General features: G+C 50.3%; 1 protein-coding gene across 1 annotated transcript in view; it reads right to left on the bottom strand.

Annotated features, from left to right (window-relative positions):
* The window catches only part of prmt3 (protein arginine methyltransferase 3), a 245,501-nt gene that overhangs the window by 198,180 nt on the left and 24,156 nt on the right, over positions 1-23,165 (bottom strand). Inside the window, exons 3-6 of the mRNA XM_086007535.1 lie at positions 21,127-21,209; positions 20,890-20,939; positions 16,282-16,384; positions 1,637-1,817 (exon numbers count right to left, since the gene is read on the bottom strand). Coding sequence (XP_085863661.1) covers positions 1,637-1,817; positions 16,282-16,384; positions 20,890-20,939; positions 21,127-21,209 — 417 coding nt within the window. The remainder of the gene's footprint in view (positions 1-1,636; positions 1,818-16,281; positions 16,385-20,889; positions 20,940-21,126; positions 21,210-23,165) is intronic.

The raw sequence follows: 23,165 nt of genomic DNA on the forward strand, positions 1-23,165 counted from the left end.
GAGAGCGCGGGGGGGGGGAGAGCGCGGGGGGGAGAGGGCGGGGGGGGAGAGCGCGGGGAGGGGGAGAGCGCGGGGGGGAGAGCGCGGGGGGGGAGAGCGCGGGGGGGAGAGCGCGGGGGGGGGAGAGCGCGGGGGGGGGAGAGCGCGGGGGGGGAGAGCGCGGGGGGGGAGAGCGCGGGGGGGAGAGCGCGGGGGGGGGAGAGCGCGGGGGGGGAGAGCGCGGGGGGGGAGAGCGCGGGGGGGGAGAGCGCGGGGGGGGGAGAGCGCGGGGGGGGAGAGCGCGGGGGGGGAGAGCGCGGGGGGGAGAGCGCGGGGGGGAGAGCGCGGGGGGGGAGAGCGCGGGGGGGGAGAGCGCGGGGGGGGAGAGCGCGGGGGGGAGAGCGCGGGGGGGAGAGCGCGGGGGGGGAGAGCGCGGGGGGGAGAGCGCGGGGGGGGAGAGCGCGGGGGGGGAGAGCGCGGGGGGTAGAGCGCGGGGGGGGAGAGCGCGGGGGGGGAGAGCGCGGGGGGAGAGCGCGGGGGGGGAGAGCGCGGGGGGGAGAGCGCGGGGGGAGAGCGCGGGGGGGAGAGCGCGGGGGGGGGAGAGCGCGGGGGGGGGGAGAGCGCGGGGGGAGAGCGCAGGAGGAGAGCGCAGGGGGAGAGAGCGCGGGGGGGGGAGAGCGCGGGGGGGGGAGAGCGCGGGGGGGGGGGAGAGCGCGGGGGGGGGGGAGCGCGCGGGGGGGGGAGCGCGCGGGGGGGGAGAGCGCGGGGGGGGGGGAGAGCGCGGGGGGGGGGAGAGCGGGGGGGAGAGCGGGGGGGGGGAGAGCGCGGGGGGGGAGAGCGCGGGGGGGGGAGAGCGCGGGGGGGGGGAGAGCGCGGGGGGGGGAGAGCGCGGGGGGGGGAGAGCGCGGGGGGGGGGAGAGCGCGGGGGGAGAGCGCGGGCGGGGGGGGAGAGCGCGGGGGGGGAGAGCGCGGGGGGGGGAGAGCGCAGGGGGGAGAGCGCGGGGGGGGAGAGCGCGGGGCGGAGAGCGCGGGGGGGAGAGCGCGGGGGGGGGGGAGAGCGCGGGGGGGGGGGAGAGCGCGGGGGGGGGAGAGCGCGGGGGGGGAGAGCGCGGGGGGGAGAGAGCGTGGCGGGGGAGTCATTGGATAAACCCACAGCTATCAAGTGAACCCTCTGTTCACCTTGGAATCATCTGAAACTTCTCAAACATATCATTATCATGATCGAGGCAAGAAGCCCGAAACTGCACACAATATTCCATAATCTGTCTCGCCAATGATCTGCACTAAAAGTTAGAATTAATTCAAACTGCTAGGTTTCTTATTAATTGAGCCTATACTGGCCACATTCTGTACTATCGGCTGCTTTGAACATTAAATCTAACAATTGTTATTTAAATAGTAAAGAAATGTGTTTTAATTTAAAGCAGCCAGTAAACAAACTGGAGCATAAATGTGGTTTTGATTCTGTCCCCTTAGTGTCACCATCCAATAACACCAGCTGCATTAATAACAAAAATATTTAATCTTTGGAGGACTGGACGTATTTTCAAATTCTGTCCAATTGGACCACCAGTTCAGACTGTTGGTCACCTGCTCTTAACAGTTCTCTTAGGTTGCCCCTCTCTTGTCGACCCATTTAATTTATATTTTTAAGAACAAGAATTTTTCTTTTAAACTCTCGCACCTCATTTTTTCAAAATCTTCCATAATCCTTTTGACGGTTGCTTCTGCGTCCTCGGCCCTCTTCTCCGCTCCTTGCAAGCGCTGAAAGTGGGCTGCTTGGACCTGGCTCTCCCGATCCACCTGCTGCTCCACACACTCCCAGAGCTCATCCACATCTGTAAAGAAGGTACCCAGTGAGGTTTTTTTTAATTCGCTTATGGGATGTGGGTGTCGCTGGCAAGGCCAGCATTTATTGCCCATCCCTAGTTCCCCTCGAGAAGGTGGTGGTGAACCGCCTTCTTGAACCGCTGCAGTCCGTGTGGTGAAGGTACTCCCACAGTGCTGTTAGGGAGGGAGTTCCGGGATTTTGACCCAGCGACGATGAAGGATCGGCCGTATACTTCTAAGTCAGGACGGTGTGTGACTTGGAGGGTGTGGTAAACCACTGTTATTGTTACACTGTTGTTATCACCGACACAAGGTTACCTCTTGCCTCGCACGCTGTTATACCTAGGCATACCTCAGCTGACTCCGCCCATGGCTCCGCCTGCTTGCCCAGGTATAAAGGTGATTGCTTGGCTAGTATTCTTCCTTGCTGGAACCGATCACCCACGAGGGTGGGCTCTGTTATTTAGCCAATAAAAACCTATAGTTACTATCTTAACTCGTTGCTTTTCAACGAGTTAAGATAGTAACTATAGGTTTTTATTGGCTAAATTTTGAAATGACTGACCAGCCCCAGCAGCCGACTTGGCTGCGAGCCCTCCGACCGCTGTACCTGGATCTAAATCCACAGGCAGCGAATTCAGCCCTCGACTTCGATCACTGGCTGAGCTGCTTTGAATCCTACCTGGTAGCCTCCGGCGTGCCATCGGAAGCCGACAAACTAAGAGTTCTGACCGCCCAGGTGAGCCCTAAAGTATTTGCACTCATCCGGGACCTTGATACATACGAGGAGGCCCTCGACCTGCTAAAAGAGCAGTACCGGAGCCCAGTAAATTCAATGTATGCCAGACATCTCCTAAGATCCCGCTCGCAACAGCCAGGAGAGTCTGTAGATGAATTTTTACGGGCGCTACAAACACTCGGCAGGGACTGTGACTTTAAAGCTGTATCGGCTGCACAACATGCTGAAGGAAATATCCGTGATGCCTTCGTGAAAGGCCTTCGGTCCGACTACTCACGGCAAAGACTGCTTGAATCAAAGGACCTCGACTTGAAAGCAGCTACAGCCCTCGCTCGCTCCCTGGAAGTGACCCATCGGGACCTCGAGGCGTACTCCGGGTACAGTGCTGTGCGACCGTGGGACTCAGGCCCGACTCCGGCCGCAATACCCCTCGCACCGCTGCCCCTGGGACCTACTACGGCGTCGGTGTCCCGGAATCGATCGGGACCGCCACTCCCGGGACCTGCTGCGGCAGCGGAGCCCCGCGATCGGGCCGCCAGCTGCTATTTCTGTGGCCAGGCGAGACATCAAAGGGCGCGCTGCCCTGCAAGGAACGCGACCTGCTCCGGCTGCAGAAAAAAAGGCCACTTCGCGAACGCCTGCAGAGGGAAAGCCACAGACGCCAGCAGTGCCTCATGTGAGTTGTGTGGGCGGCCATCTTTGATTAAGGCCACAGACGCCAGCAGTGCCTCATGTGAGTCGTGGGGGCGGCCATCTTCTCCGCCATTTTGTTCCCCGCACTCGGCCGCCATGTTGTCTCCAGACCCGACCACCGCCTCACCTGCCGACGACAGCAGCACACTCAGCCATACACTGGCCTCCGTCATGCTTGACCAAGCTCTCCCGCATCATCTGTCCAGGTCCATGATGGGCATCGAGGTAAACGGCCACGCCACGACCTGCCTGTTCGACAGCGGGAGCACGGAGAGTTTTATTCACCCAGACACGGTGCGCTGCTACTCCCTCACTGTCCGGCCAACGCGCCATTGGATCTCGATGGCGTCGAAGTCCCATTCAACAGACGTCAGCGGATACTGTGTGGTGACCCTGTCGGTTAGGGGCACGGAATATAAAAACTTTAAACTTCTCGTCCTGCCCCAGCTCTGCGCTGCCGTCCTACTAGGGCTGGATTTCCAATGCCACCTCCAAAGTGTCACTTTGGCATACGGTGGACCCCTCCCCCTACTCACAGTCTACAACCAGCAGTTTTTAAACCGCCCGCCGCATACCACCTGCGGCCTCTCCACTCTCAAAGTCCCGCCCCCCTCCTTGTTCGCTAACCTCACCCGCGACTGTAAACCCGTCGCTACCAAGAGCAGGCGGTACGACGCCGGGGACAGAGCTTTTATTAGCTCTGAGGTGCAGCGTCTCCTGAAGGAGGGCATCATCGAGGGGAGCACCAGCCCCTGGCGTGCCCAGGTCGTAGTCGTTAAGACCGGCAATAAAAACCGCCTGGTCATCGACTACAGCCAAACCATAAACCGGTACACCCAGCTGGACGCATACCCCCTTCCCCGCATATCTGACATGGTCAACCAGATTGCACAGTACCGGGTATTCTCCACCATCGACCTTAAGTCGGCCTATCACCAACTCCCTATCCGCCCTGAGGACCGCCAGTATACCGCCTTCGAGGCGAATGGCCGCCTCTACCACTTCCTTCGGGTTCCCTTCGGCGTCACCAAAGGGGTTTCGGTCTTCCAAAGGGAGATGGACCGGATGGTTGACCAGAACGTGCTGCAGGCCACGTTTCCTTATCTAGATAACGTCACCATCTGCGGCCATGACCAGCAGGACCACGATGTTAATCTGGAGAAATTCCTCCGTACGGCCCAACGGCTGAATCTCACTTACAATAAGGAGAAATGTATATTTAACACCTCGCGCCTTGCCATCCTCGGCTGCGTAGTAGAGAACGGAGTCATCGGCCCCGACCCCGAAAGAATGCGCCCCCTCATGGAGCTTCCCCTTCCCCACTGTCAAAAGGCACTGAAGAGAACCCTGGGGCTCTTCGCTTACTATGCCCAATGCGTGCCCAATTATGCGGACAAAGCCAGACCCCTCATGAAGTCCACCTCCTTCCCCCTGACAGCAGAAGCATGCGCAGCCTTCTCCCTCATAAAAGGAGACATTGCGAAGGCCACAATGCACGCAGTGGATGAGTCCATCCCTTTCCAAGTGGAGAGCGATGCATCCGACTTCGCCCTAGCTGCAACCCTTAACCAGGCGGGGAGACCTGTGGCCTTCTTCTCAAGGACCCTCCAGGGCCCTGAGATCCGACACTCTTCTGTCGAGAAGGAGGCCCAGGCGATTGTGGAAGCGGTACGACGCTGGAGGCATTACCTGGCAGGCAAACGATTTACCCTCCTCACCGACCAGCGTTCGGTTGCTTTTATGTTTAATAACAAGCTGAGGGGAAAAATCAAGAACGACAAGATCTTGAGGTGGAGAATTGAGCTCTCCACCTACGAGTACGATATCTTGTACCGGCCTGGTAAACTGAACGAACCCCCAGATGCTCTATCATGAGTTACATGCGCCAACACGCAAGTTGATAGACTGCGGACCCTCCACAACGACCTCTGCCACCCCGGGGTCACTAGACTTTACCACTTCATTAAGGCCCGCAACCTGCCCTACTCCATCGAGGAGGTCAGGACCATGACCAGGAACTGCCAAGTCTGTGCCGAATGCAAACCGCATTTCTATAGGCCGGACAGAGCAAGCCTGATCAAGGCCACCCGCCCCTTCGAGCGCTTGAGCATCGATTTTAAGGGGCCCCTCCCGTCCTCTGACCGTAATGTGTACTTCCTCAACATTATTGACGAGTACTCCCGTTTCCCCTTTGCCATCCCCTGCCCAGACATGACCAGTACCACGGTCATCAAATGCCTGAACGACCTCTTCGCCTTGTTCGGGTTCCCGAACTATATACATAGCGACCGGGGCTCATCCTTCATGAGCGAGGAACTTCGCCAGTTCCTGCTCGCGAGAGGTATTGCTGCGAGCAGGACCACCAGCTACAACCCCCGGGGGAACGGCCAGGTGGAAAGAGAGAACGCGACAGTTTGGAAGGCCGTCCTCTTAGCCCTAAAGTCTAAGGGCCTCCCAACCTCTCGCTGGCAGGAAGTCCTCCCGGCAGCGCTCCATTCCATCCGGTCACTGCTTTGTACTGCCATTAACGCCACCCCTCATGAGCAAATGTTCGTTTTCCCCAGGAAGTCGACTACGGGAACCTCGCTACCAACATGGCTGACTTCTCCGGGGCCCGTCCTGCTGCGGAAGCACGTGAGGACCCATTGATGCGCTATCAATTACTCATAAAAGACTGAGAGTTAAGAGTAACTAAAGGCTTTTATTAACAAAAGAATGAAGGTCTGCCTCGCGTGGTCGACCGGTCCAGAATACAAAGGGCTGGGGAGCAGTCACCTTTATACTAGGACTTGTGGGAGGAGTCAGCCGAGGCATGTCCAGGCATGTACACAGTGGAATACAAACAGTGGTTTACCACATTCACCCCTTGTTTAAAATTGAGTCCGGCGGGGTGAAGTGTATTAAAAGTTAGTGTATTGGAGTCTCTCCGGAGGTCTTGTCTGCCGCTGTGATTGGCGTGGCGACGGCAGGGGTAGTGGAGCTTCCGGCGTCAAGTCCTGCGTAGGCTGTGGCACAGGCGTGTCGTCCTCGTAGATATCGAGCGGGTCGCGGGGCCCAGGCCTGCCGTCTGCTGGGGCTGGATATCGGGTCGTGGGGGGGGGTGGTAGTGAGTAGTGGGTTACTGCGGCCCCCGAGGGTGCAAGGTCTCTTATGGAGACTGTGTCCTCCCGCCCGTCCGGGTATGCAATGTAAGCATACTGGGGGTTGGCGTGGAGGAGGTCGACCCTCTCGACCAGGGGGTCCGTTTTATGGGTCCTCACGTGCCTTCTCAGTAGGACCGGCCCTGGGGACGTCAGCCATGGCGGTAGCGATGTCCCCGATGTGGACTTCCTTGGGAAGACAAACATTTTCTCATGAGGGGTGGCGTTAGTGGCAGTGCAGAGCAGTGACCGAATAGAGTGGAGCGCATCGGGGAGCACATCCTGCCAGCGGGAGGTTGGAAGGGCCCTAGACTTTAAGGCTAGCAGGGCGGCCTTCCAAACTGTCGCATTTTCTCTTTCCACCTGTCCGTTCCCCCGGGGGTTGTAACTGGTGGTCCTGCTTGTGGCAATACCCCTAGTTAGCAGGTACTGACGGAGTTCGTCGCTCATAAACGATGAGCCCCGGTCGCTATGGATATAGCTGGGGAAACCGAACAGGGTGAAGAGGTCGTTCAGACATTTAATGACCGTGGCACTGGTCATGTCCGGGCAGGGGATGGCGAACGGGAAACGGGAGTACTCATCAATAATATTGAGGAAGTACACATTGCGGTCGGAGGAGGGGAGAGGCCCTTTAAAATCAACGCTCAGGCGCTCGAAGGGGCGAGTGGCTTTTATCAGGTGGGCCCTGTCTGGTCTATAAAAGTGCGGTTTGCACTCAGCGCAGACTTGGCAGTTCCTGGTCATGGTCCTGACCTCCTCAATAGAGTAAGGCAGGTTGCGGGCCTTGATGAAGTGGAAGAACCTGGTGACCCCCGGGTGGCAGAGGTCATTGTGGAGGGCCCGCAGTCTATCGATCTGCGCGCTGGCGCAGGTGCCACGTGATAGCGCATCCGGGGGTTCATTGAGCTTCCCGGGCCGGTACAAGATCTCGTAATTGTAGGTGGAAAGTTCGATTCTCCACCTCAAGATCTTGTCATTTTTGATTTTGCCCCTCTGCTTGTTGTTAAACATGAAAGCAACTGAACGCTGGTCAGGGAGCAGGGTAAATCGTTTTCCGGCCAGGTAGTGCCTCCAATGACGCACAGCCTCCACAATCGCCTGGGCCTCCTTCTCAACAGCAGAGTGTCTGGTCTCCGGGCCTTGGAGGGTTCGTGAAAAGAAGGCCACGGGTCTCCCCGCCTGATTGAGGGTAGCGGCCAGGGCAAAGTCGGACGCGTCGCTTTCCACCTGGAAGGGGATGGATTCGTCCACTGCGTGCATGGTGGCTTTGGCAATGTCCTCCTTGATACGGTGGAAGGCTAAGCGGGCCTCTGCCGTCAAGGGAAAAGAGGTGGACTTGATCAGCGGACGGGCCTTGTCCGCATAGTAGGGGACCCACTGGGCATAATAGGAGAAAAACCCTAGGCACCTCTTCAGGGCCTTGAGGCAGTGGGAGTTCCATAAGGGGACGCATCCGGTCGGGGTCGGGGCCGATGACTCCGTGTTCCACAACACAGCCAAGGATGGCGAGGCGGTTTGTGCGGAATATGCACTTCTCCTTGTTATATGTCAGGTTCAGGAGTTGGGCGGTGCGGAGGAATTTTTCGAGGTTTGCGTCATGGTCCTGCAAGTCACGGCCGCAGATGGTCACATTGTCCAGATATGGGAAAGTGGCCTGCAACGCATTTTGATCTACCATCCGGTCCATCTCCCTTTGGAAGACGGAGACCCCGTTGGTGACGCCAAAGGGAACCCTAAGGAAGTGATAGAGGCGGCCGTTTGCCTCAAAGGCAGTATACTGGCGGTCCTCAGGGCGGATAGGGAGCTGGTGGTACGCTGATTTCAGGTCAATGGTCGAGAAGACGCGGTACTGCGCGATCTGGTTGACCATATCAGCTATGCGGGGGAGTGGGTAGGCGTCCAGCAGGGTGTAGCGATTTATTGTCTGGCTGTAGTTGATGACCAGGCGCTGCTTCTCGCCAGTCTTAACGACCACAACCTGGGCTCGCCAGGGGCTGGTGCTGCCCTCAATAATCCCTTCCTTCAGGAGCCGCTCCACTTCGGTTTTAATGAAAACCCTGTCCCCGGCACTGTATCGCCTGCTCTTTGTGGCGATGGGCTTACAGTCGGGGGTGAGGTTAGCAAACAGTGGTGGGGGGGTGACTCTGAGTGTGGAGAGGTTGCACCTGGTGCGCGGCGGGCAATTTGGAAGCTGCTGGCTGCGGACTGTGAGTGGGGGTAGGGGTCCACCGTACGCCATCGTAACACTTTTAAGGTGGCACTGAAAATCTAACCCCAGCAGGACGGCAGCGCAGAGGTCGGGCAGGACCAGAAGTTTAAAATGATCGTACACGGTCCCGTCTACTACGAGTGTCACCACGCAGTAGCCGCCGATGTCCGCCGACTGGGACTCGGAGGCCATAGAAATCCGCTGGTGCGCAGACAGGACTGGGAGAGAGCAACGCCGCACCGTGTCGGGTGGATGAAGCTCTCCATGCTCCCAGAGTCAAAAAGGCAGATTGTATCGTGACCATTTACCTTAATGTCCATTGTGGAACTGGCCAGCTGGTGCGGTCTCGCTTGGTCCAGTGTAATGGATGCCAGCGTAGGGGTCGGTGTGTCGCTGCGGGTATCAGATGAGGCGGTGTTGGGGGCCTGCTGCGTTCCGGCTGTCGTCCAAGATGGCGGCGTCCATGATCCCCATGTGGCTGGAGGCGTCCAAAATGGCTGCTGTACCGGTGGTTCGCACATGGCCGGGGAGGCCCAAGATGGCGGCCCGCATGGCCCACACGCGGCGCTGCTGGGGTTCGGGGTGGCTTTGGCCCTGCAGACGCTAGCGTAGTGTCCCTTCTTCCCGCAGCCCGAGCAGATCGCGTTTTTCGCCGGGCAGCGCGCTCTGGGGTGTTTTGCCTGGCCACAGAAGTAGCATTTCTGGCCTCGGGGCACTGCTGTCTGGCCTTGGGACACTGCTGCGGTAGTTGGGCCGTTGCTGGGGTGTGGCTGGGGTGGCACGGCGCTATGAGGCGGTCCTACCGTGTCCCAGGCTGTCATTCCCCGCGGCGTCCACGGTGCAGAGGAGTAGGCATCCATGCCCCGGTAGGCTGCATCCAATGATAGTGCGAGTTCAGAGGCCTTGTTGAGGTCGAGGTCACTCTGCTCCAACAGTCGCTGTCGGGTGTAATTGGATCTGTGGCCCGCTACAAAAGCGTCCCGGATAAGTTCCTCTGTGTACACGGCGGCCTTTACATCCTTACAACCACAGGCCCGGCCAAGCACAGACAGTGCCTGAAGGTATTCCACGGTCGATTCCCCAGGTTGTTGTTTACGACTCCCCAGAAGGTGCCTGGCGTACACTTCGTTCACTGGGCGCATGTACTGGTCCTTGAGGAGCTTGATAGCGTCCGCGTACGAGGTCGCGTCTTGGATGACCGAGTACACTCGGTGGTTCACTTTGGAGGTCAGGACATCCAGTTTGTCCTCGTCCGATTTGATTGCTGCGGAGGCGGTCAGGAATTTTTCGAAACACTTAAGCCAGTGAGTAAACTTGGTGGATGAGTCCGCCTCCCGATGATCTAAGTCCAGGCATGCTGGTGTGAGGATCTTCTCCATTATAAAAATTTTGTTAATAAAATTGATGCGCTATCAATTACTCATAAAAGACTGAGAGTTAAGAGAGTAACTAAAGGCTTTTATTAACAAAAGAATGAAGGTCTGCCTCGAGTGGTCGACCGGTCCAGAATACAAAGGGCTGGGGAGCAGTCGCCTTTATACTAGGACTTGTGGGAGGAGTCAGCCGAGGCATGTCCAGGCATGTACACAGTGGAATACAAACAGTGGTTTACCACACCCATAAAACGGACCCCCTGGTCGAGAGGGTGAACCTCCTGCGCGCCAACCCCCAGTATGCCTATGTGGAATACCCAGACGGGCGGGAGGACACAGTCTCCTTGCGAGACCTCGCACCCTCGGGCACCCCTGAGACACCACCGTTATCCCCCACCACTCCCCCAAATCCAGCTCCTGTAGGCGGCATGCCGGAACCCCAGGGGCCTTCGTCGACCACGCAGACACCAGCATTAACATCGGATACCGCACCACCGCCGCCGCTGCTGCGCCGGTCAGAAAGGCTTACAAGGCCTCCTGATAGACTGACATACACGAACTAGTAGTACACTTCACCCCGCCGGACTCAATTTTAAACAAGGGGTGAATGTGGTAAACCACTGTTATTGTTACACTGTTGTTATCACCTACACAAGGTTACCTCTTGCCTCGCACGCTGTTATACCTAGGCATACCTCAGCTGACTCCGCCCATGGCTCCGCCTGCTTGCCCAGGTATAAAGGTGATTGCTTGGCTAGTATTCTTCCTTGCTGGAACCGATCACCCACGAGGGTGGGCTCTGTTATTTAGCCAATAAAAACCTATAGTTACTACCTTAACTCGTCGCTTTTCATGGAATGAATTGATAGGTATATCAGAGGGGAATTTGGAGGTGGTGGTGTTCCCATGCGCCTGCTGCCCTTGTCCTTCTAGGTGGTAGAGGTTGCGGGTTTGGGAGGAGCTGTCGAAGAAGCCTTGGCCAGTTGCTGCAGTGCATCTTGTCGATGGTAACACACTGCAGCCACGATGCTACTGGCCAAACGGAGTTACCACTAAAGCTAAATAACCAGATCTACGGCCGTCACCCCCCTTTGGAGTTGCTGGATTACAGTCTGGAGGGGGCTGTGGGACAGATGTTCAGCAACACTGAAGTAAACAGCAACAGATTTTGCTTTGATTATATAAATGCAAGTTGTTGTTGTTGATGGACAAGTTTCACCCTTTTCGTACTTGGGTCCATTTAGCTGCAATTTTAGGTGAAACACAGTTTGTTTTCATAATCAAAGGGAGGTACATAAGTAACGGCAACTTACTCAGTGGTAGAAAGAAGGTTACTTCAAAAGATTTTTGGTTTGTACTGCTGTACATATATGCAGATACACCTGAGCAATATAGAATTGGTGAACATTATTCACCGGTATCATTTACACCCCCCTCTTTATCTTGGAATTTCCTTTGATTTTTTAATGACTCTTTAATATTTACCTCATATGAAGAAAAGGATAGCATTTTTCACAACCTCAGGATGAACCAAAGCGCTTTACAGCCAATGAGGTACTTTTGAAGCAGAGTCACTGTTGTAATGGCGGAAACGCGGCAACCAATTTGGTGCACAGCAAGCTCCCACAAACTGCAGTGACCAGATAATATGCCTTAGTGGTGTTGGTCGAGAGATAAATGTTAGCCGGGATACCGGGAGAACTCCCTTGCTCTTCTGCGAATAGTGCCTTGGGATCTTTCATGTCCACCTGAGAGAGCAGACGGGGCCTCGGTTTAACAGTTCAGCCGAAAGACCGCACCTCCTACAGTGCAGCAAATCATCAGTAGTGCACTGGAGTGTCAGCCAAATTAGGTGCTCAAGTCTCTGGAGTGGGGCTTGAACCCACGACCTTCTGACTCATGTGTAAGTGTGCCGTTGCTGAGCCACAACTGACAGCCAGATTAGCCTAAATGAACAGAAGTACAGAGTCATTTGACTGGGCAGGTGCAATGCATATCTGCAAAAATGCTATCTAAGATGCCTCAAACTGCCAGGCTGATGAATCAAAGTAAAACGGCACCCATGACAGAAGATTGAGCTAGAGATGGTTCAGAGGAGATTTACGAGGATGTTGCCATTTACCAATTACTTTAAATCTATGCCCCCTGGTTATTGACCTCTCTGATGAGGAAAATAGGTCCTTCCTATCCACTCTATCTAGGCCCCTGATAATTTTATACACCTCAATCAAGTCTCCCCTCAGCCTCCTCTGTGCCAAAGAAAAACAACCCCAGCCTATCCAACATTTCCTCATAGTTAAAATTGTCCAGGCAATTTGCACACAGCAAGCTCCCACAAACAGCAATGACCAGATAATATACCTTAATAATAATTGGTAGAAGGATTGGAGGGTAGTTGAGGAGAATTTTTTTCACCCAGAGGGTGGTGGGGGTCTGGAACTCACTGCCTGAAAGGGCGGTAGAGGCAGAAACCCTCATCGCACTTAAAAAAATTCTTGGATATGCAATTGAAGTGCCGTAACCTGCAAGGCTATGGCCCAAGAGCTGGAAAGTGGAATTAGGCTGGATAGCACTTTTCGGCCGGCACAGACACGATGGGCCGTACATTTCAATGGTTCTATGAATCTAGGAACACAGTCATAAAGTAACAATGGCAGAGACACCAACACTAATCCCAAAAGAGGTGCAAAACGATACATCTGCAATTTTGCGCCAGGCACTTATCTGCATACTCAGGAGCTCTCTTCATGAAATGAAGTGGCCGACCAAGCTATGGAGTTGGAAAAGTAACTGGTATGAAGCAAGGTGGTCAACCAGAATGGGGAATAAAAGGGGTTTTGCCAGTGTCACCCACATCGCAAGAATAAATAGTTCCCAAATTTCCTTTCAGGTTCATTTTTCATTTGAAATTCAAATAGCAATATACATCGTATTACGGCCAAAGAAAGCAAATCTGTTGAATGCCAGATAAAAATACATAGGATTACATCGGATATACGGCCCAACCAGTCCATGCCAGCGTTTATGCTCCACTCGAGCCTCCTCCCGTCTTTCCTCATCTAAATCTATCAGCAGAATCCTCTATTCCCTTCTCCCTCATATGCTTGTCTAGCCTCCCCCCTAAATGCGCCTAAACTATTCGCTTCAACCACTCCCTGTGATAGCGGGTTCCACATTCTCACCACTCTTTGGGTAAAGAAGTTTCTTCTGAATTCCCTATTGGATTTCTTGGTGACTATCTTATATTGATGGCCTCTAGTTATGCTCTTCCCCACAAGTGGGCACATTCTCTCTCTGTATCCACTCTTATCAAAAAAAATTTAAACTAAAACAGGCATGGAAAAATGTTTTTGTTACTTGCTGCAGCCAAAACGCTCGCCCAATGTGTGGCTGCAGGGTATAAAGTTATTACATATTGCTGTTACGTTCCAGCCATTGGTTTGAGAATTTGTTCCATCTGTTTAAAAAGTTTTTAAAATGTGTTGTTGTGCATTAAATGTAAGAATTACTGTGTTGAAGCACTTGGAGGCATTCGTACAAAATGGGTCAAATTCTCATTTTTCTGTATATTTCTGCTCAAGGCAAGGGCTGGCAATACAATAAATGGAGTGCTGTTATATTAAGCAACATCAAGAAGCGCTTAAGAGGTCAAACACACAAGTGAAATGCATCTCAGAGCCCAATAGGATCCCAACCTCAAAAAAGAGCATGGTTACAAGTTTTGAGTTTGCCTTATAAGCAGTCTGAGCATCTTACATTCAGGAGTGCGCCTGTTTGCCCAACATCTAATTATATGACAGCGTAACCGAGGGGTGATCTGATCTGTGGGAGTACCTTCACCACACAGACTGCAGCGGTTCAAGGCGGCGGCTCACCACCACCTTCTCGAGGGCAATCAGGGATGGGCAATAAATGCTGTCCTTGCCAGCGACACCCACATCCCGTAAATGAATTAAAAACTTGGCAATATGTATTTTGTGTGTGGCGTCATGTCTGCATCACTAATCTTTCAGTAGGTGGAATGATCAACACTTTAGTGAGACGAGGTCTGATGCAAATCATTAAGCTGCTTTATTTTACAGAGAGCAAGTGAACACGAAGAGCAACTGTTGTAAATAAATCTTACTTCAATTTTCACTTCTCGCCTGTGCCTTTTGAGGGCATTAGCATTTTTTCCAGACTACTTCCAGGGTTAATAAACGAAAGCCAGCATGAAAATGTTAAAGACAGTTCATGTTTGAATAAGTTAATTGAGTTCTTTGATGAAGTAACGGAGAGGGTTGTTGAAGGTAGTGCGGTGGATGTTGTGTATATAGACTTTCAAAAGGCGTTTGACAAATTATCACATAATGGACTTGTTAGCAAAATTGAAGCCCCTGGGATTAAAGGGACGGCGGCAGCATAGATACAAAATTGGCTAAGGGACAGAAAGCAGAGAGTAAACAGTTGTTTTTCAGACTGGAGGGAAGTATACAGTGGTATCCCCTTGGGGATGGGTATTAGAACCACTGCTCTTTTTGATATATATTAATGACATGGACTTGGGTATACAGGGCATAATTTCAAAGTTTGCAGATGACACAAAACTCGGAACTGTAGTAAACAGTGAGGAGGATAGTAACAGACTTCGGGAGGACATAGGCAGACGTGTGGCAGATGAAATTTAACGCAGAGAAGTGTGGATTGATGTATTTTGGTAGGAAGAATGAGGAGAGACAATATAAACTAAAGGGTACAATTTTAAAGGGGGTGCAGGATCAGAGAGACCTGGGGGTGTATGTACACAAGTCTTTGAAGGTGGCAGAACAAGTTGAGAAGGCTGTTAAAAAGGCATACAGGATCCTTTGTGTAATAAATAGAGGTATAGAGTACAAAAGCAAGGAGGTTATGCTAAACCTTTATAAAACACTGGTTGGACCCTAGCTGGAGTATTGCGGCCAATTCTGGGCACCACACTTTAGGAAGGATGTCAAGGCCTTGGAGAGGGTGCAGAGGAGATTTAATAGAATGGTACGAGGGATGAGGGTGCGCGGAGAGACTCGAGAAACTGGAATAAAAACAGAAAATGCTGGAAATACTCAGCAGGCCAGGCAGCGTCTGTGGAGAGAGAAACAGAGTTAACGTTTCAGGTCTGGGACCCTTCGTCAGAACTAGAGAAACGGGGGTTGTTCTCCTGAGAGTACAGAGGGTTAAGGGGAGATTTGATAGAGGCGTTCAAAATCACGAAGGGTTTTGATAGAGTAAATAGGAGAAACTGTGTCCAGTGGCGGACGGGTCGGTAACCAGAGGACACAGATTTAAGGTCATTGGCAAAAGAACCAGAGGTGCGATGAGGAGAATTGTTGTGATCTGGAATGCACTTTCTGGAAGCAAATTCAATAATAACTTTCAAAAGGAAATTGGATAAATACTTGAAGGGGAAAAAATTGCAGAGCTATGAGGAAAGAGCAGGGGAGTGGGACTAATCGGATATCTCTTTCAAAGAGCCGGCACAGGCACAGTGGGCTAAATGGCCTCCTCCTGTGCTACATAAGAAGTAGGAGCAGGAGTAGGCCATACGGCCCCTCGGGCCTGCTCCGCCATTCAATAGGATCATGGCTGATCCGAATCTAGACTCACGTCCACTTCCCTGCCCTCTCCCCATAACCCCTAATTCCCTTGTCTGCTAGGAAACTGTCTATCTCTGTTTTAAATTTATTTAATGTCGCAGCTTCCACAGCTCTCTGGGGTAGCAAATTCCATAGATTTACTACCCTCTGAGTGAAGAAGTTTCTCCTCATCTCAGTTTTGAAAGGGCAACCCCTTATTCTAAGATCATTCTATGATTCTAATTGCAAAATCTGACTCCTGCATCATAGCCTCCAGCTCCAGGCCCATATCTGCACCTCATAGTCTCCTCTTTAAAACCTGACAGCCCGTCTCTGTGTCTCTTTTCTCCCCATGCATTCACAGATAATGGAACAGCCGGGCCTACAACTCTTTCTGGGTCTCGCTTGTAGGCTTATTGTCCAAGCTGACTACCTGTCCTCATAAGTTAACTCCTTTAGCCCAGGTATCATAATGGTGGCTTACATAGTCTATCAGAACTCAGGTCAGTACAGCACCAGGGGTGCATCAATACTCGCAGGGCGACTCCCAGAGAGAAATGTTTGATTACCACTGATTTATACTGATCCTTTCCTACTGATTTTTAAATAAGACACTGATGGCAAGAACCTCTTTTTAAAAACGAAGGATTTTGTAATTGAGAGACAGCACACAAAATATTAAATTCAATTTCATCACAACACAAATGAAAATAAAAATGAGTTATACCAAACTGGAGTAAAGGGTCATCAATGGAGGATGGTCTCATATATTCTTCTTTATCCCAAGGGACTTGGCCCAAGATGGACTGAAAAGATTCTGCAGACGGATTCTGTGTAAAAGAAGTAACTATTATTCTCTTTGTTTTATTGCACTGAGAGCAATGCAACATTCCAAATAGATTTCACTGCAATAAAAACACTTAAATGTTTTCTCAGTTCAATCCAATTTCACACTTGACTCAAAACGGTTTTCTGCCCTAACTGAATTTTGCTCAGTGACTTCCCCTAATAATGCCATTCTTCAGTTTTGTCATCACAACATTCACAAAGGACAAGGACAAAAAAAATCAAGTTTATTTCCATGCTGGAAGGCCCCTCCCAGAACTAAAATTCAGGGATTCACCATATATGCATTCATCCAAATAGAATACAAGCCTGTGCCCACGCTCGTGACCGCCAGAGAACTGTCAAAGAGGCTGGGACTGCAACAATATTTTCAGCACTCTATTTACATCGATTTATGAAGCCAACGCTTGTGTTTTAATACAAGCTGCTGTCCTGTGGCATTGGGTGGTCTTGATCTGACGCACTGTCCTGGTGTCCAGCTGTTACTCTCGCCTGTGTCGTTAAGGCGGCGCCGCCAAATAGGTAAATCCTGGTACTTGCAGCTACCAATAAGGTGCAGAGATCGCTCACTCAGAGGGCAGTGTAACTGCTTGAAAATTTCAGACTCCAGGTCAATGACTGGTTACCTTGATTTTGAAGATGTTTTGCATTTGTAACTAAATGCAACTTGTTTATATATTTCTCAGGGTGCGGATGATGTAGGCCCATCCCTAGTTACCTTGAGAAGGCGGTGGTAGGCTCTGATCTTGAACCGCTACAGTCCTTGAGGTGGTGCTGCTCCCACAGTGGTATTAGATAAGAAACTCCAGTTATTGTCCAAGTGACAATGACGGAATGGCGATACGTGTCCAAATCAGGACGGTGTGTTATTTGGAAGAGAATTGAGAGGTGATGGTGTTCCCATAACATTGTCGCTCTTATGGTCAGGGTCGCAAGGGAGGTGCTGTCAAAGTAACCTTGGTGAATCACTGCAACTCGTGCACATTACAACCACCGTGCGCCAGGTGATGGATAGAGTTCAATGGCAGGCGTGTCGATCAAGTGAACTGCTCTGTCGTAGATGGTGTTGAGCTTCTTGAATGTTGCAGCGGCTGCAGTCGTCCAGACGAGTGCTGAGCAGTCCATCACACTCCAGTTGCAAGACACGTGCTCAACATACATAGATTTTTTTTTTTAATAAAACGCCCCCCGCCCCAATTTTTTACATATTTATTTTCTTATACTACTTTACATCCTACACAATTCTCCCCACTCTGTGAAGCACCTAGGGACATAGAAACATAGAAGATAGGAGCAGGAGTAGGCCATTCGGCCCCTCGAGCCTGCTCCGCCATTCAATGAGATCATGGCTGATCATCCAAATTCAGTACCCTGTCCTTGCTTTCTCCCCATATCCCTTGATCCCTTTAGCCTTAAGAAATATATCTAACTCCTTCTTGAATATATTTAATGAATTGGCCTCCACTGCCTTCTGTGGTAGAGAATTCCACAGGTTCACCACTCTCTGGGTGAAGTAATTCCCCCTCATCTCTGTCCTAAATGGCTTACCCCTTATCTTTAGACTGTGACCCCTGGTTCTGGACTCCCCAGCCATCGGGAACATCCTTCCTGCATCTAGTCTGTCTAGTCCTGTTAGAATTTTATAAGTTTCAATGAGATCCCCTCTCATTCTTCTAAACTCCAGTGAGTATAAGCCCAATCGACCCAATCTCTCCTCATAAGTCATTCCTGCCATCCCAGGTATCAGTCTGGTGAATCTTCGCTGCACTCCCAAGACGACCAAAACTGCACACAATACTCAAGATGTGGTCTCACCAAGGCCTTGTACAACTGCAGCAAGGCATCCTTGTTCCTGTACTCAACCCCTCTCGCTACGAAAGCCAACATACCATTTGCCTTCTTAGCCGCCTGCTGCACCTGCATGCTTACCTTCAGCGACTGGTGCACAAGGACACCCAGGTCTCGTTGCACTTCCCCTTCTCCCAATCTATTGCCGTTCAGATAATAATCTGCCTTCCTGTTTTTGCCACCAAAGTGGATAACCTTGCATTTATCCACATTATACTGCATCTGCCATGCTTCTGCCCAATCACCCAACCTATCCAAATCATACTGGAGTTTCTCGGCATCCTCCTCACAGCACACACGCCCACCCAGCTTTGTGTTGTCTGCAAACTTGGAGATATTACATCTAGTTCCCTTGTCTGGATCATTTATATATATAGTGAATAGCTGGGGTCCTAGGACCGATCCCTGCGGTACCCCACTAGTCACTGCCTGCCACTCGGAAAAAGACCAGTTTATTCCAACTCTTTGCTTCCTGTCTGCCAACCAGTTCTCTGTCCAAGTCAGTACCTTGCCCCCAATCCCATTTGCTACATTCAAGTCCAATATAAATACAAGTTGCTATTGTTGCAAGAACCGTCCAGAGAGACGCTCCCTCACTATATTGGGAATGGTAAGGTAAAGCCACTTGATACCATCCTGTGGTGCAGCACATCAGGGCACCATCAGGCTGCCAGCTTTTCCAACTCTCAAATTACATTTCTGCTCTTTCCTGTAATGTTCTCTCCATCCATTTTCTCTTGCACTCTTCATTCAAAAAAAACTTTTTTCTCATTCTGATCTGCCGTTTCAAGAAATCACAACTATAGTATTTCTGTCCACATGTGTAGCAGAGGCCGAGTCCTCTGGAAGTATCAGAAAGCAGCAGCTGCCTATTCAACTTCTATAAGATGTATGTTCGATTCGTTTACTCCAAGTCCTTGTTTAAGCAGAGTAAGTGCAATATTGCACATTTCTGGAACAGCAACAGTGGCTTTAAATTCCGCTTCCATTGGGCACCTCCTAAACCTGTGACCTACTCCACCTAGAAGGACAAGGGCAGCAGGTGCACAGGAACACCACCACCTCCAAGTTACCCTCCAAGTCACACACCATTCTGACTTGGACATATATCGCCGCTCCTTCATTGTCGCTGGGTTGAAAGCCTGGAACTCCCTATCTAACAGCACTGTGGGAGTACCTTCACCACACGGACTGCAGTGGTTCAAGGCGGCGGCTCACCAGCACCTTCTCAAGGGCAACTAGGGATGGGCAATAAATGTTAGCACTGCTAACGACACCTATATTCCAAGAATGAATTAAAAAATGAGTCAGGCTCAACAATATTTTAAATATAGACTCAAGCTCACTGTACAATGCAAGTCGTACTTGAGGAACATTTGCTAAGTGAAGTGCAGCACGAGATGTAAAGCATGAGAGAAAAAATACAAAAAAGATTTATTTCACTCGCACTGTTGTTTTGCCAAAAAGAAGTTTAAAAAAACTTAAATATGTTCGAATTCAGATGGCTAAACAAAAGTTTCATTCTAGTCCTGGCTTCACTTTTAAGTACAGAATTTGTGATTACACGATATTAATACATTTATCATCAAGACGGATTATAATGAAATCATGTTTGCTATAAAAATGTATTTGCATAAATGCAGTTTTACAATTGAACAGCTTTGGACATCAAGCATTTAGATGATGTTTGCAGTGGTTGAACACTCGATCACAGCATAGAATTACGATGTACCCAGCTCCACTCCTACTATATAAAATTCCTGATCCAAGCATAAAATGTTCCCCTTCATTGTCGATTCCTCAATGGTCAGCACTAAACATAGCCAATGTACTCTTGCCAAATTTCACACAGCGACGGCAGTATTATGCTGTTTAAAATATAGGAGTTTGTTCAGAGTGAATTGCTGCGTGATTAGTACAAATAGGTAATTAAAATTAGGCTGCAGTACAAAGATTCAGAAACAGCCAACGTTTATCTCCAGTTCATAGAAATCCTGATCCAAGTGCGTAATTTCTTGGCAAACTAGTTACACATTTATCCCAATTTTCACTGGTCCACATTTGTATTTAGAATGGTGAGATTTGTATTTAGAATGGTGAGAATGGACTGCAAAACAATGCATTTAACAGATAATTACACCTCATTCATTCTCTCTCTACCCTGGGTCATGGAACAAAATTGTTGGTATTACCAAGTACATTGTGTGCCACCCATTTAACAGCACATCCCCCCACAGACCAAGGGCATGTTCCTTTCTCTCTTTACATTCTACATTGTGCTACCTCTATTCAGTTATATTTCTTTGCTGGTTGGCAGATATCTTAGGACAGGTCCCATGACGATATGAAGGAATAAGTGTTCCAAGTCCCTAATACCCAAATAGCAGCTGACAGTTTTTTTCCCCCCATCTGCTGGAACGAAAAAACTGTGTTCACTGGAAGTCCGATTCCCAATCTACCTAAACGACAAGAAAGCAGTTGCAATAATCAAATGGTCAGAAGTACTGCCTTTATGTGATTTTCCTTGAACTATATCACATTGCGCTGTGTATAGGATTACAAGGAATGTCCCAAAATAGGTAAGATCGGCAGAAGAAAAAAAGAGGCAGAAAAGAATTTTCAAACACACATCAAAACTTACTGTGGTTCGAATAAAATTGACTAGCTTGATGTACCCATAACAATCGAGACCTGAAAAGGAAAAAAAATCCCGTTACCATCAAAATAGACGTTGAATGAAATATTAGAATAAAAAATTCTGCAGATTTCATAAACGTTGACTTGTTTTGCAAAAAAAATTATCTTTTAAATGTGGAAAACATGACGACCCTAAATGGGCCACCATCTGTGAGAAGCGTTGGGACTAAGAAGGACTTACCGTGCTTGTGAACTATTTGGGTAATATCGAACTGATGCTCTGCTGTACAGTGAGAAAAGGTAGCTTGAGCTGAACTGAATAACCTGTGTGCAGAAAAATGAGCATTCCAATTACACCCGTGTTTTTTTTTTAAAGTTCAGAGAAACGTAGAGATTAATGGCCACATTTAACTGCAACATTTAACATTTCAGTCATCATGCAATCTGTCAACAAGGAAATTATTATTTTTCTCCTTTATTTTTACCAGTTAAACTCAGCAGTATTTACTTCTGTGATGAGAGGCTGTGTAGAATGGGCCTATACTCTCTGGAGTTTAGAAGAATGAGAGGTGATCTCATTGAAACATATAGGCCCGTATTTTCCGATCACAGGCCTCCCGCGGGCGAAGGCATGCCATCTGGAAGAATCTGCGCCCTTACCCGAGGGCTCCCGGGACACACACGCTTCCGCTCCTGGGCCTCACCAAACTTGAAGTGCGCAGGGCCCATGTATCCCAGAGGCACAGGTAGTTCGCAGCATCCCTGGGCTCACGTGAGCCATGGGGAGCCAATCACAGAAGGGAATCTCCCTTCATACATTTGACAGGAAGACCTGTCAAATATATGAATGGAGATCACCCCAAAAACATAGTAAAGCTTTAAATAAATAAATAAAAACATCACATTTTTAAATGACTTGAAATTACAATAAATTAAGTATTTTAAACAAAAATTAAATTTTTGGAAAAAAATTAAAAATTTTACGGGGCTAAAAATAAACTTACCTTTTTTAAAGTATTTTTAAATGATAAATCAGTGAAAAACAATATATATTTTTTAGGCCTTACGCCTGCTTTTACCAGGCGTAAGAATTGTAAGGGTTTTCTGCGGGCGGAGGGTCTCCAAAAAGCGGAACTATCCGCCCCCAGACACCCTTCTCTAGGGCAGCCGGAGGATCTGGCAAGAGGATTCTTGACAGATCGGAAATGCCGTTTTCAGCGCATGCGCTCTGCATGCCTGAAACCGACATTTCCGATGTCCCTACGGGTGGGTACACAGCGCGTACCCACCCGTAGGGATCGGAATATCCAGCCCAATAGATTCTGAGGGGGCTTGTGACAGGGTAGATGCTAAGAGGTTATTTCCCCTGGCCGGAGTGTCTAGAACTAGGGGGCATAGTCTCAGGATAAGGGGTCGGCCATTTAAGACTGCGATGAGGAGGAATTTCTTCACTCGGAGGGTTGTGAATCTTTGGAATTCTCTGCCCCAGAGGGCTGTGGATGCTGAGTCTTTGAGTATATTCAAGGCTGAGATAGATAGATTTTTGGACTCTAGGGGAATCGAGGGATATGGAGATGGGGCGGGAAAGTGGAGTTGAGGTGGATGATCAGCCATGATCTTATTGAATGGTGGAGCAGGCTCGAGGGGTCGTATGGCCTACTCCTGCTCCTATTTCTTATGTTCTTGTATTCTTTCCTTATGCGTTATAGGTGTTTACTAGACAAAATGACTGAGCACTTGGACAAGTATGAGCTGATCAAAGAAAGTCAGCGTGGATTTGTGAAGGGTAGGTCATGCATGACTAATCTAGTTGAATTATTTTGAGGTCACTAACCTGGTTGGTAGGAGAGTGCCTGTGGATGTTGTTTACATGGACTTCCAGAAAACATTTGATAAGGATATGGACAAGAGATTATTAGTAAAAATGAAAGTGCACCAGAATTGGGTTCGTTAATGGTTGGGAGGTAGGAGGCAGAGAGTAGGGGCAGATGGAATATTCTCCGATTGGCAGGATATGACAAGTGGTGTTCCCCAGGGATCTGTACTGGGCCTTCAGCTTTTAAAAAAAATTTGTTCCTGGGATCTGGGCATCGCTGGCAAGGCCAGCATTTATTGCCCATCCCTAATTGCCCTTGAGAAGGTGGTGGTGAGCCGCCTTCTTGAACCGCTGCAGTCTGTGTGGTGAAGGTACTCCCACAGTGCTGTTAGGGAGGGAGTTCCAGGATTTTGTCCCAGCGACGATGAGGGAACGGCGGATATGTTTCCAAATCAGGATGGTGT

The sequence above is a fragment of the Somniosus microcephalus genome, chromosome 15, assembly GCF_052327205.1.
Source record: "Somniosus microcephalus isolate GS21.2 chromosome 15, FLI_Smic_1.0, whole genome shotgun sequence".
Classification (NCBI taxonomy): domain Eukaryota; kingdom Metazoa; phylum Chordata; class Chondrichthyes; order Squaliformes; family Somniosidae; genus Somniosus; species Somniosus microcephalus.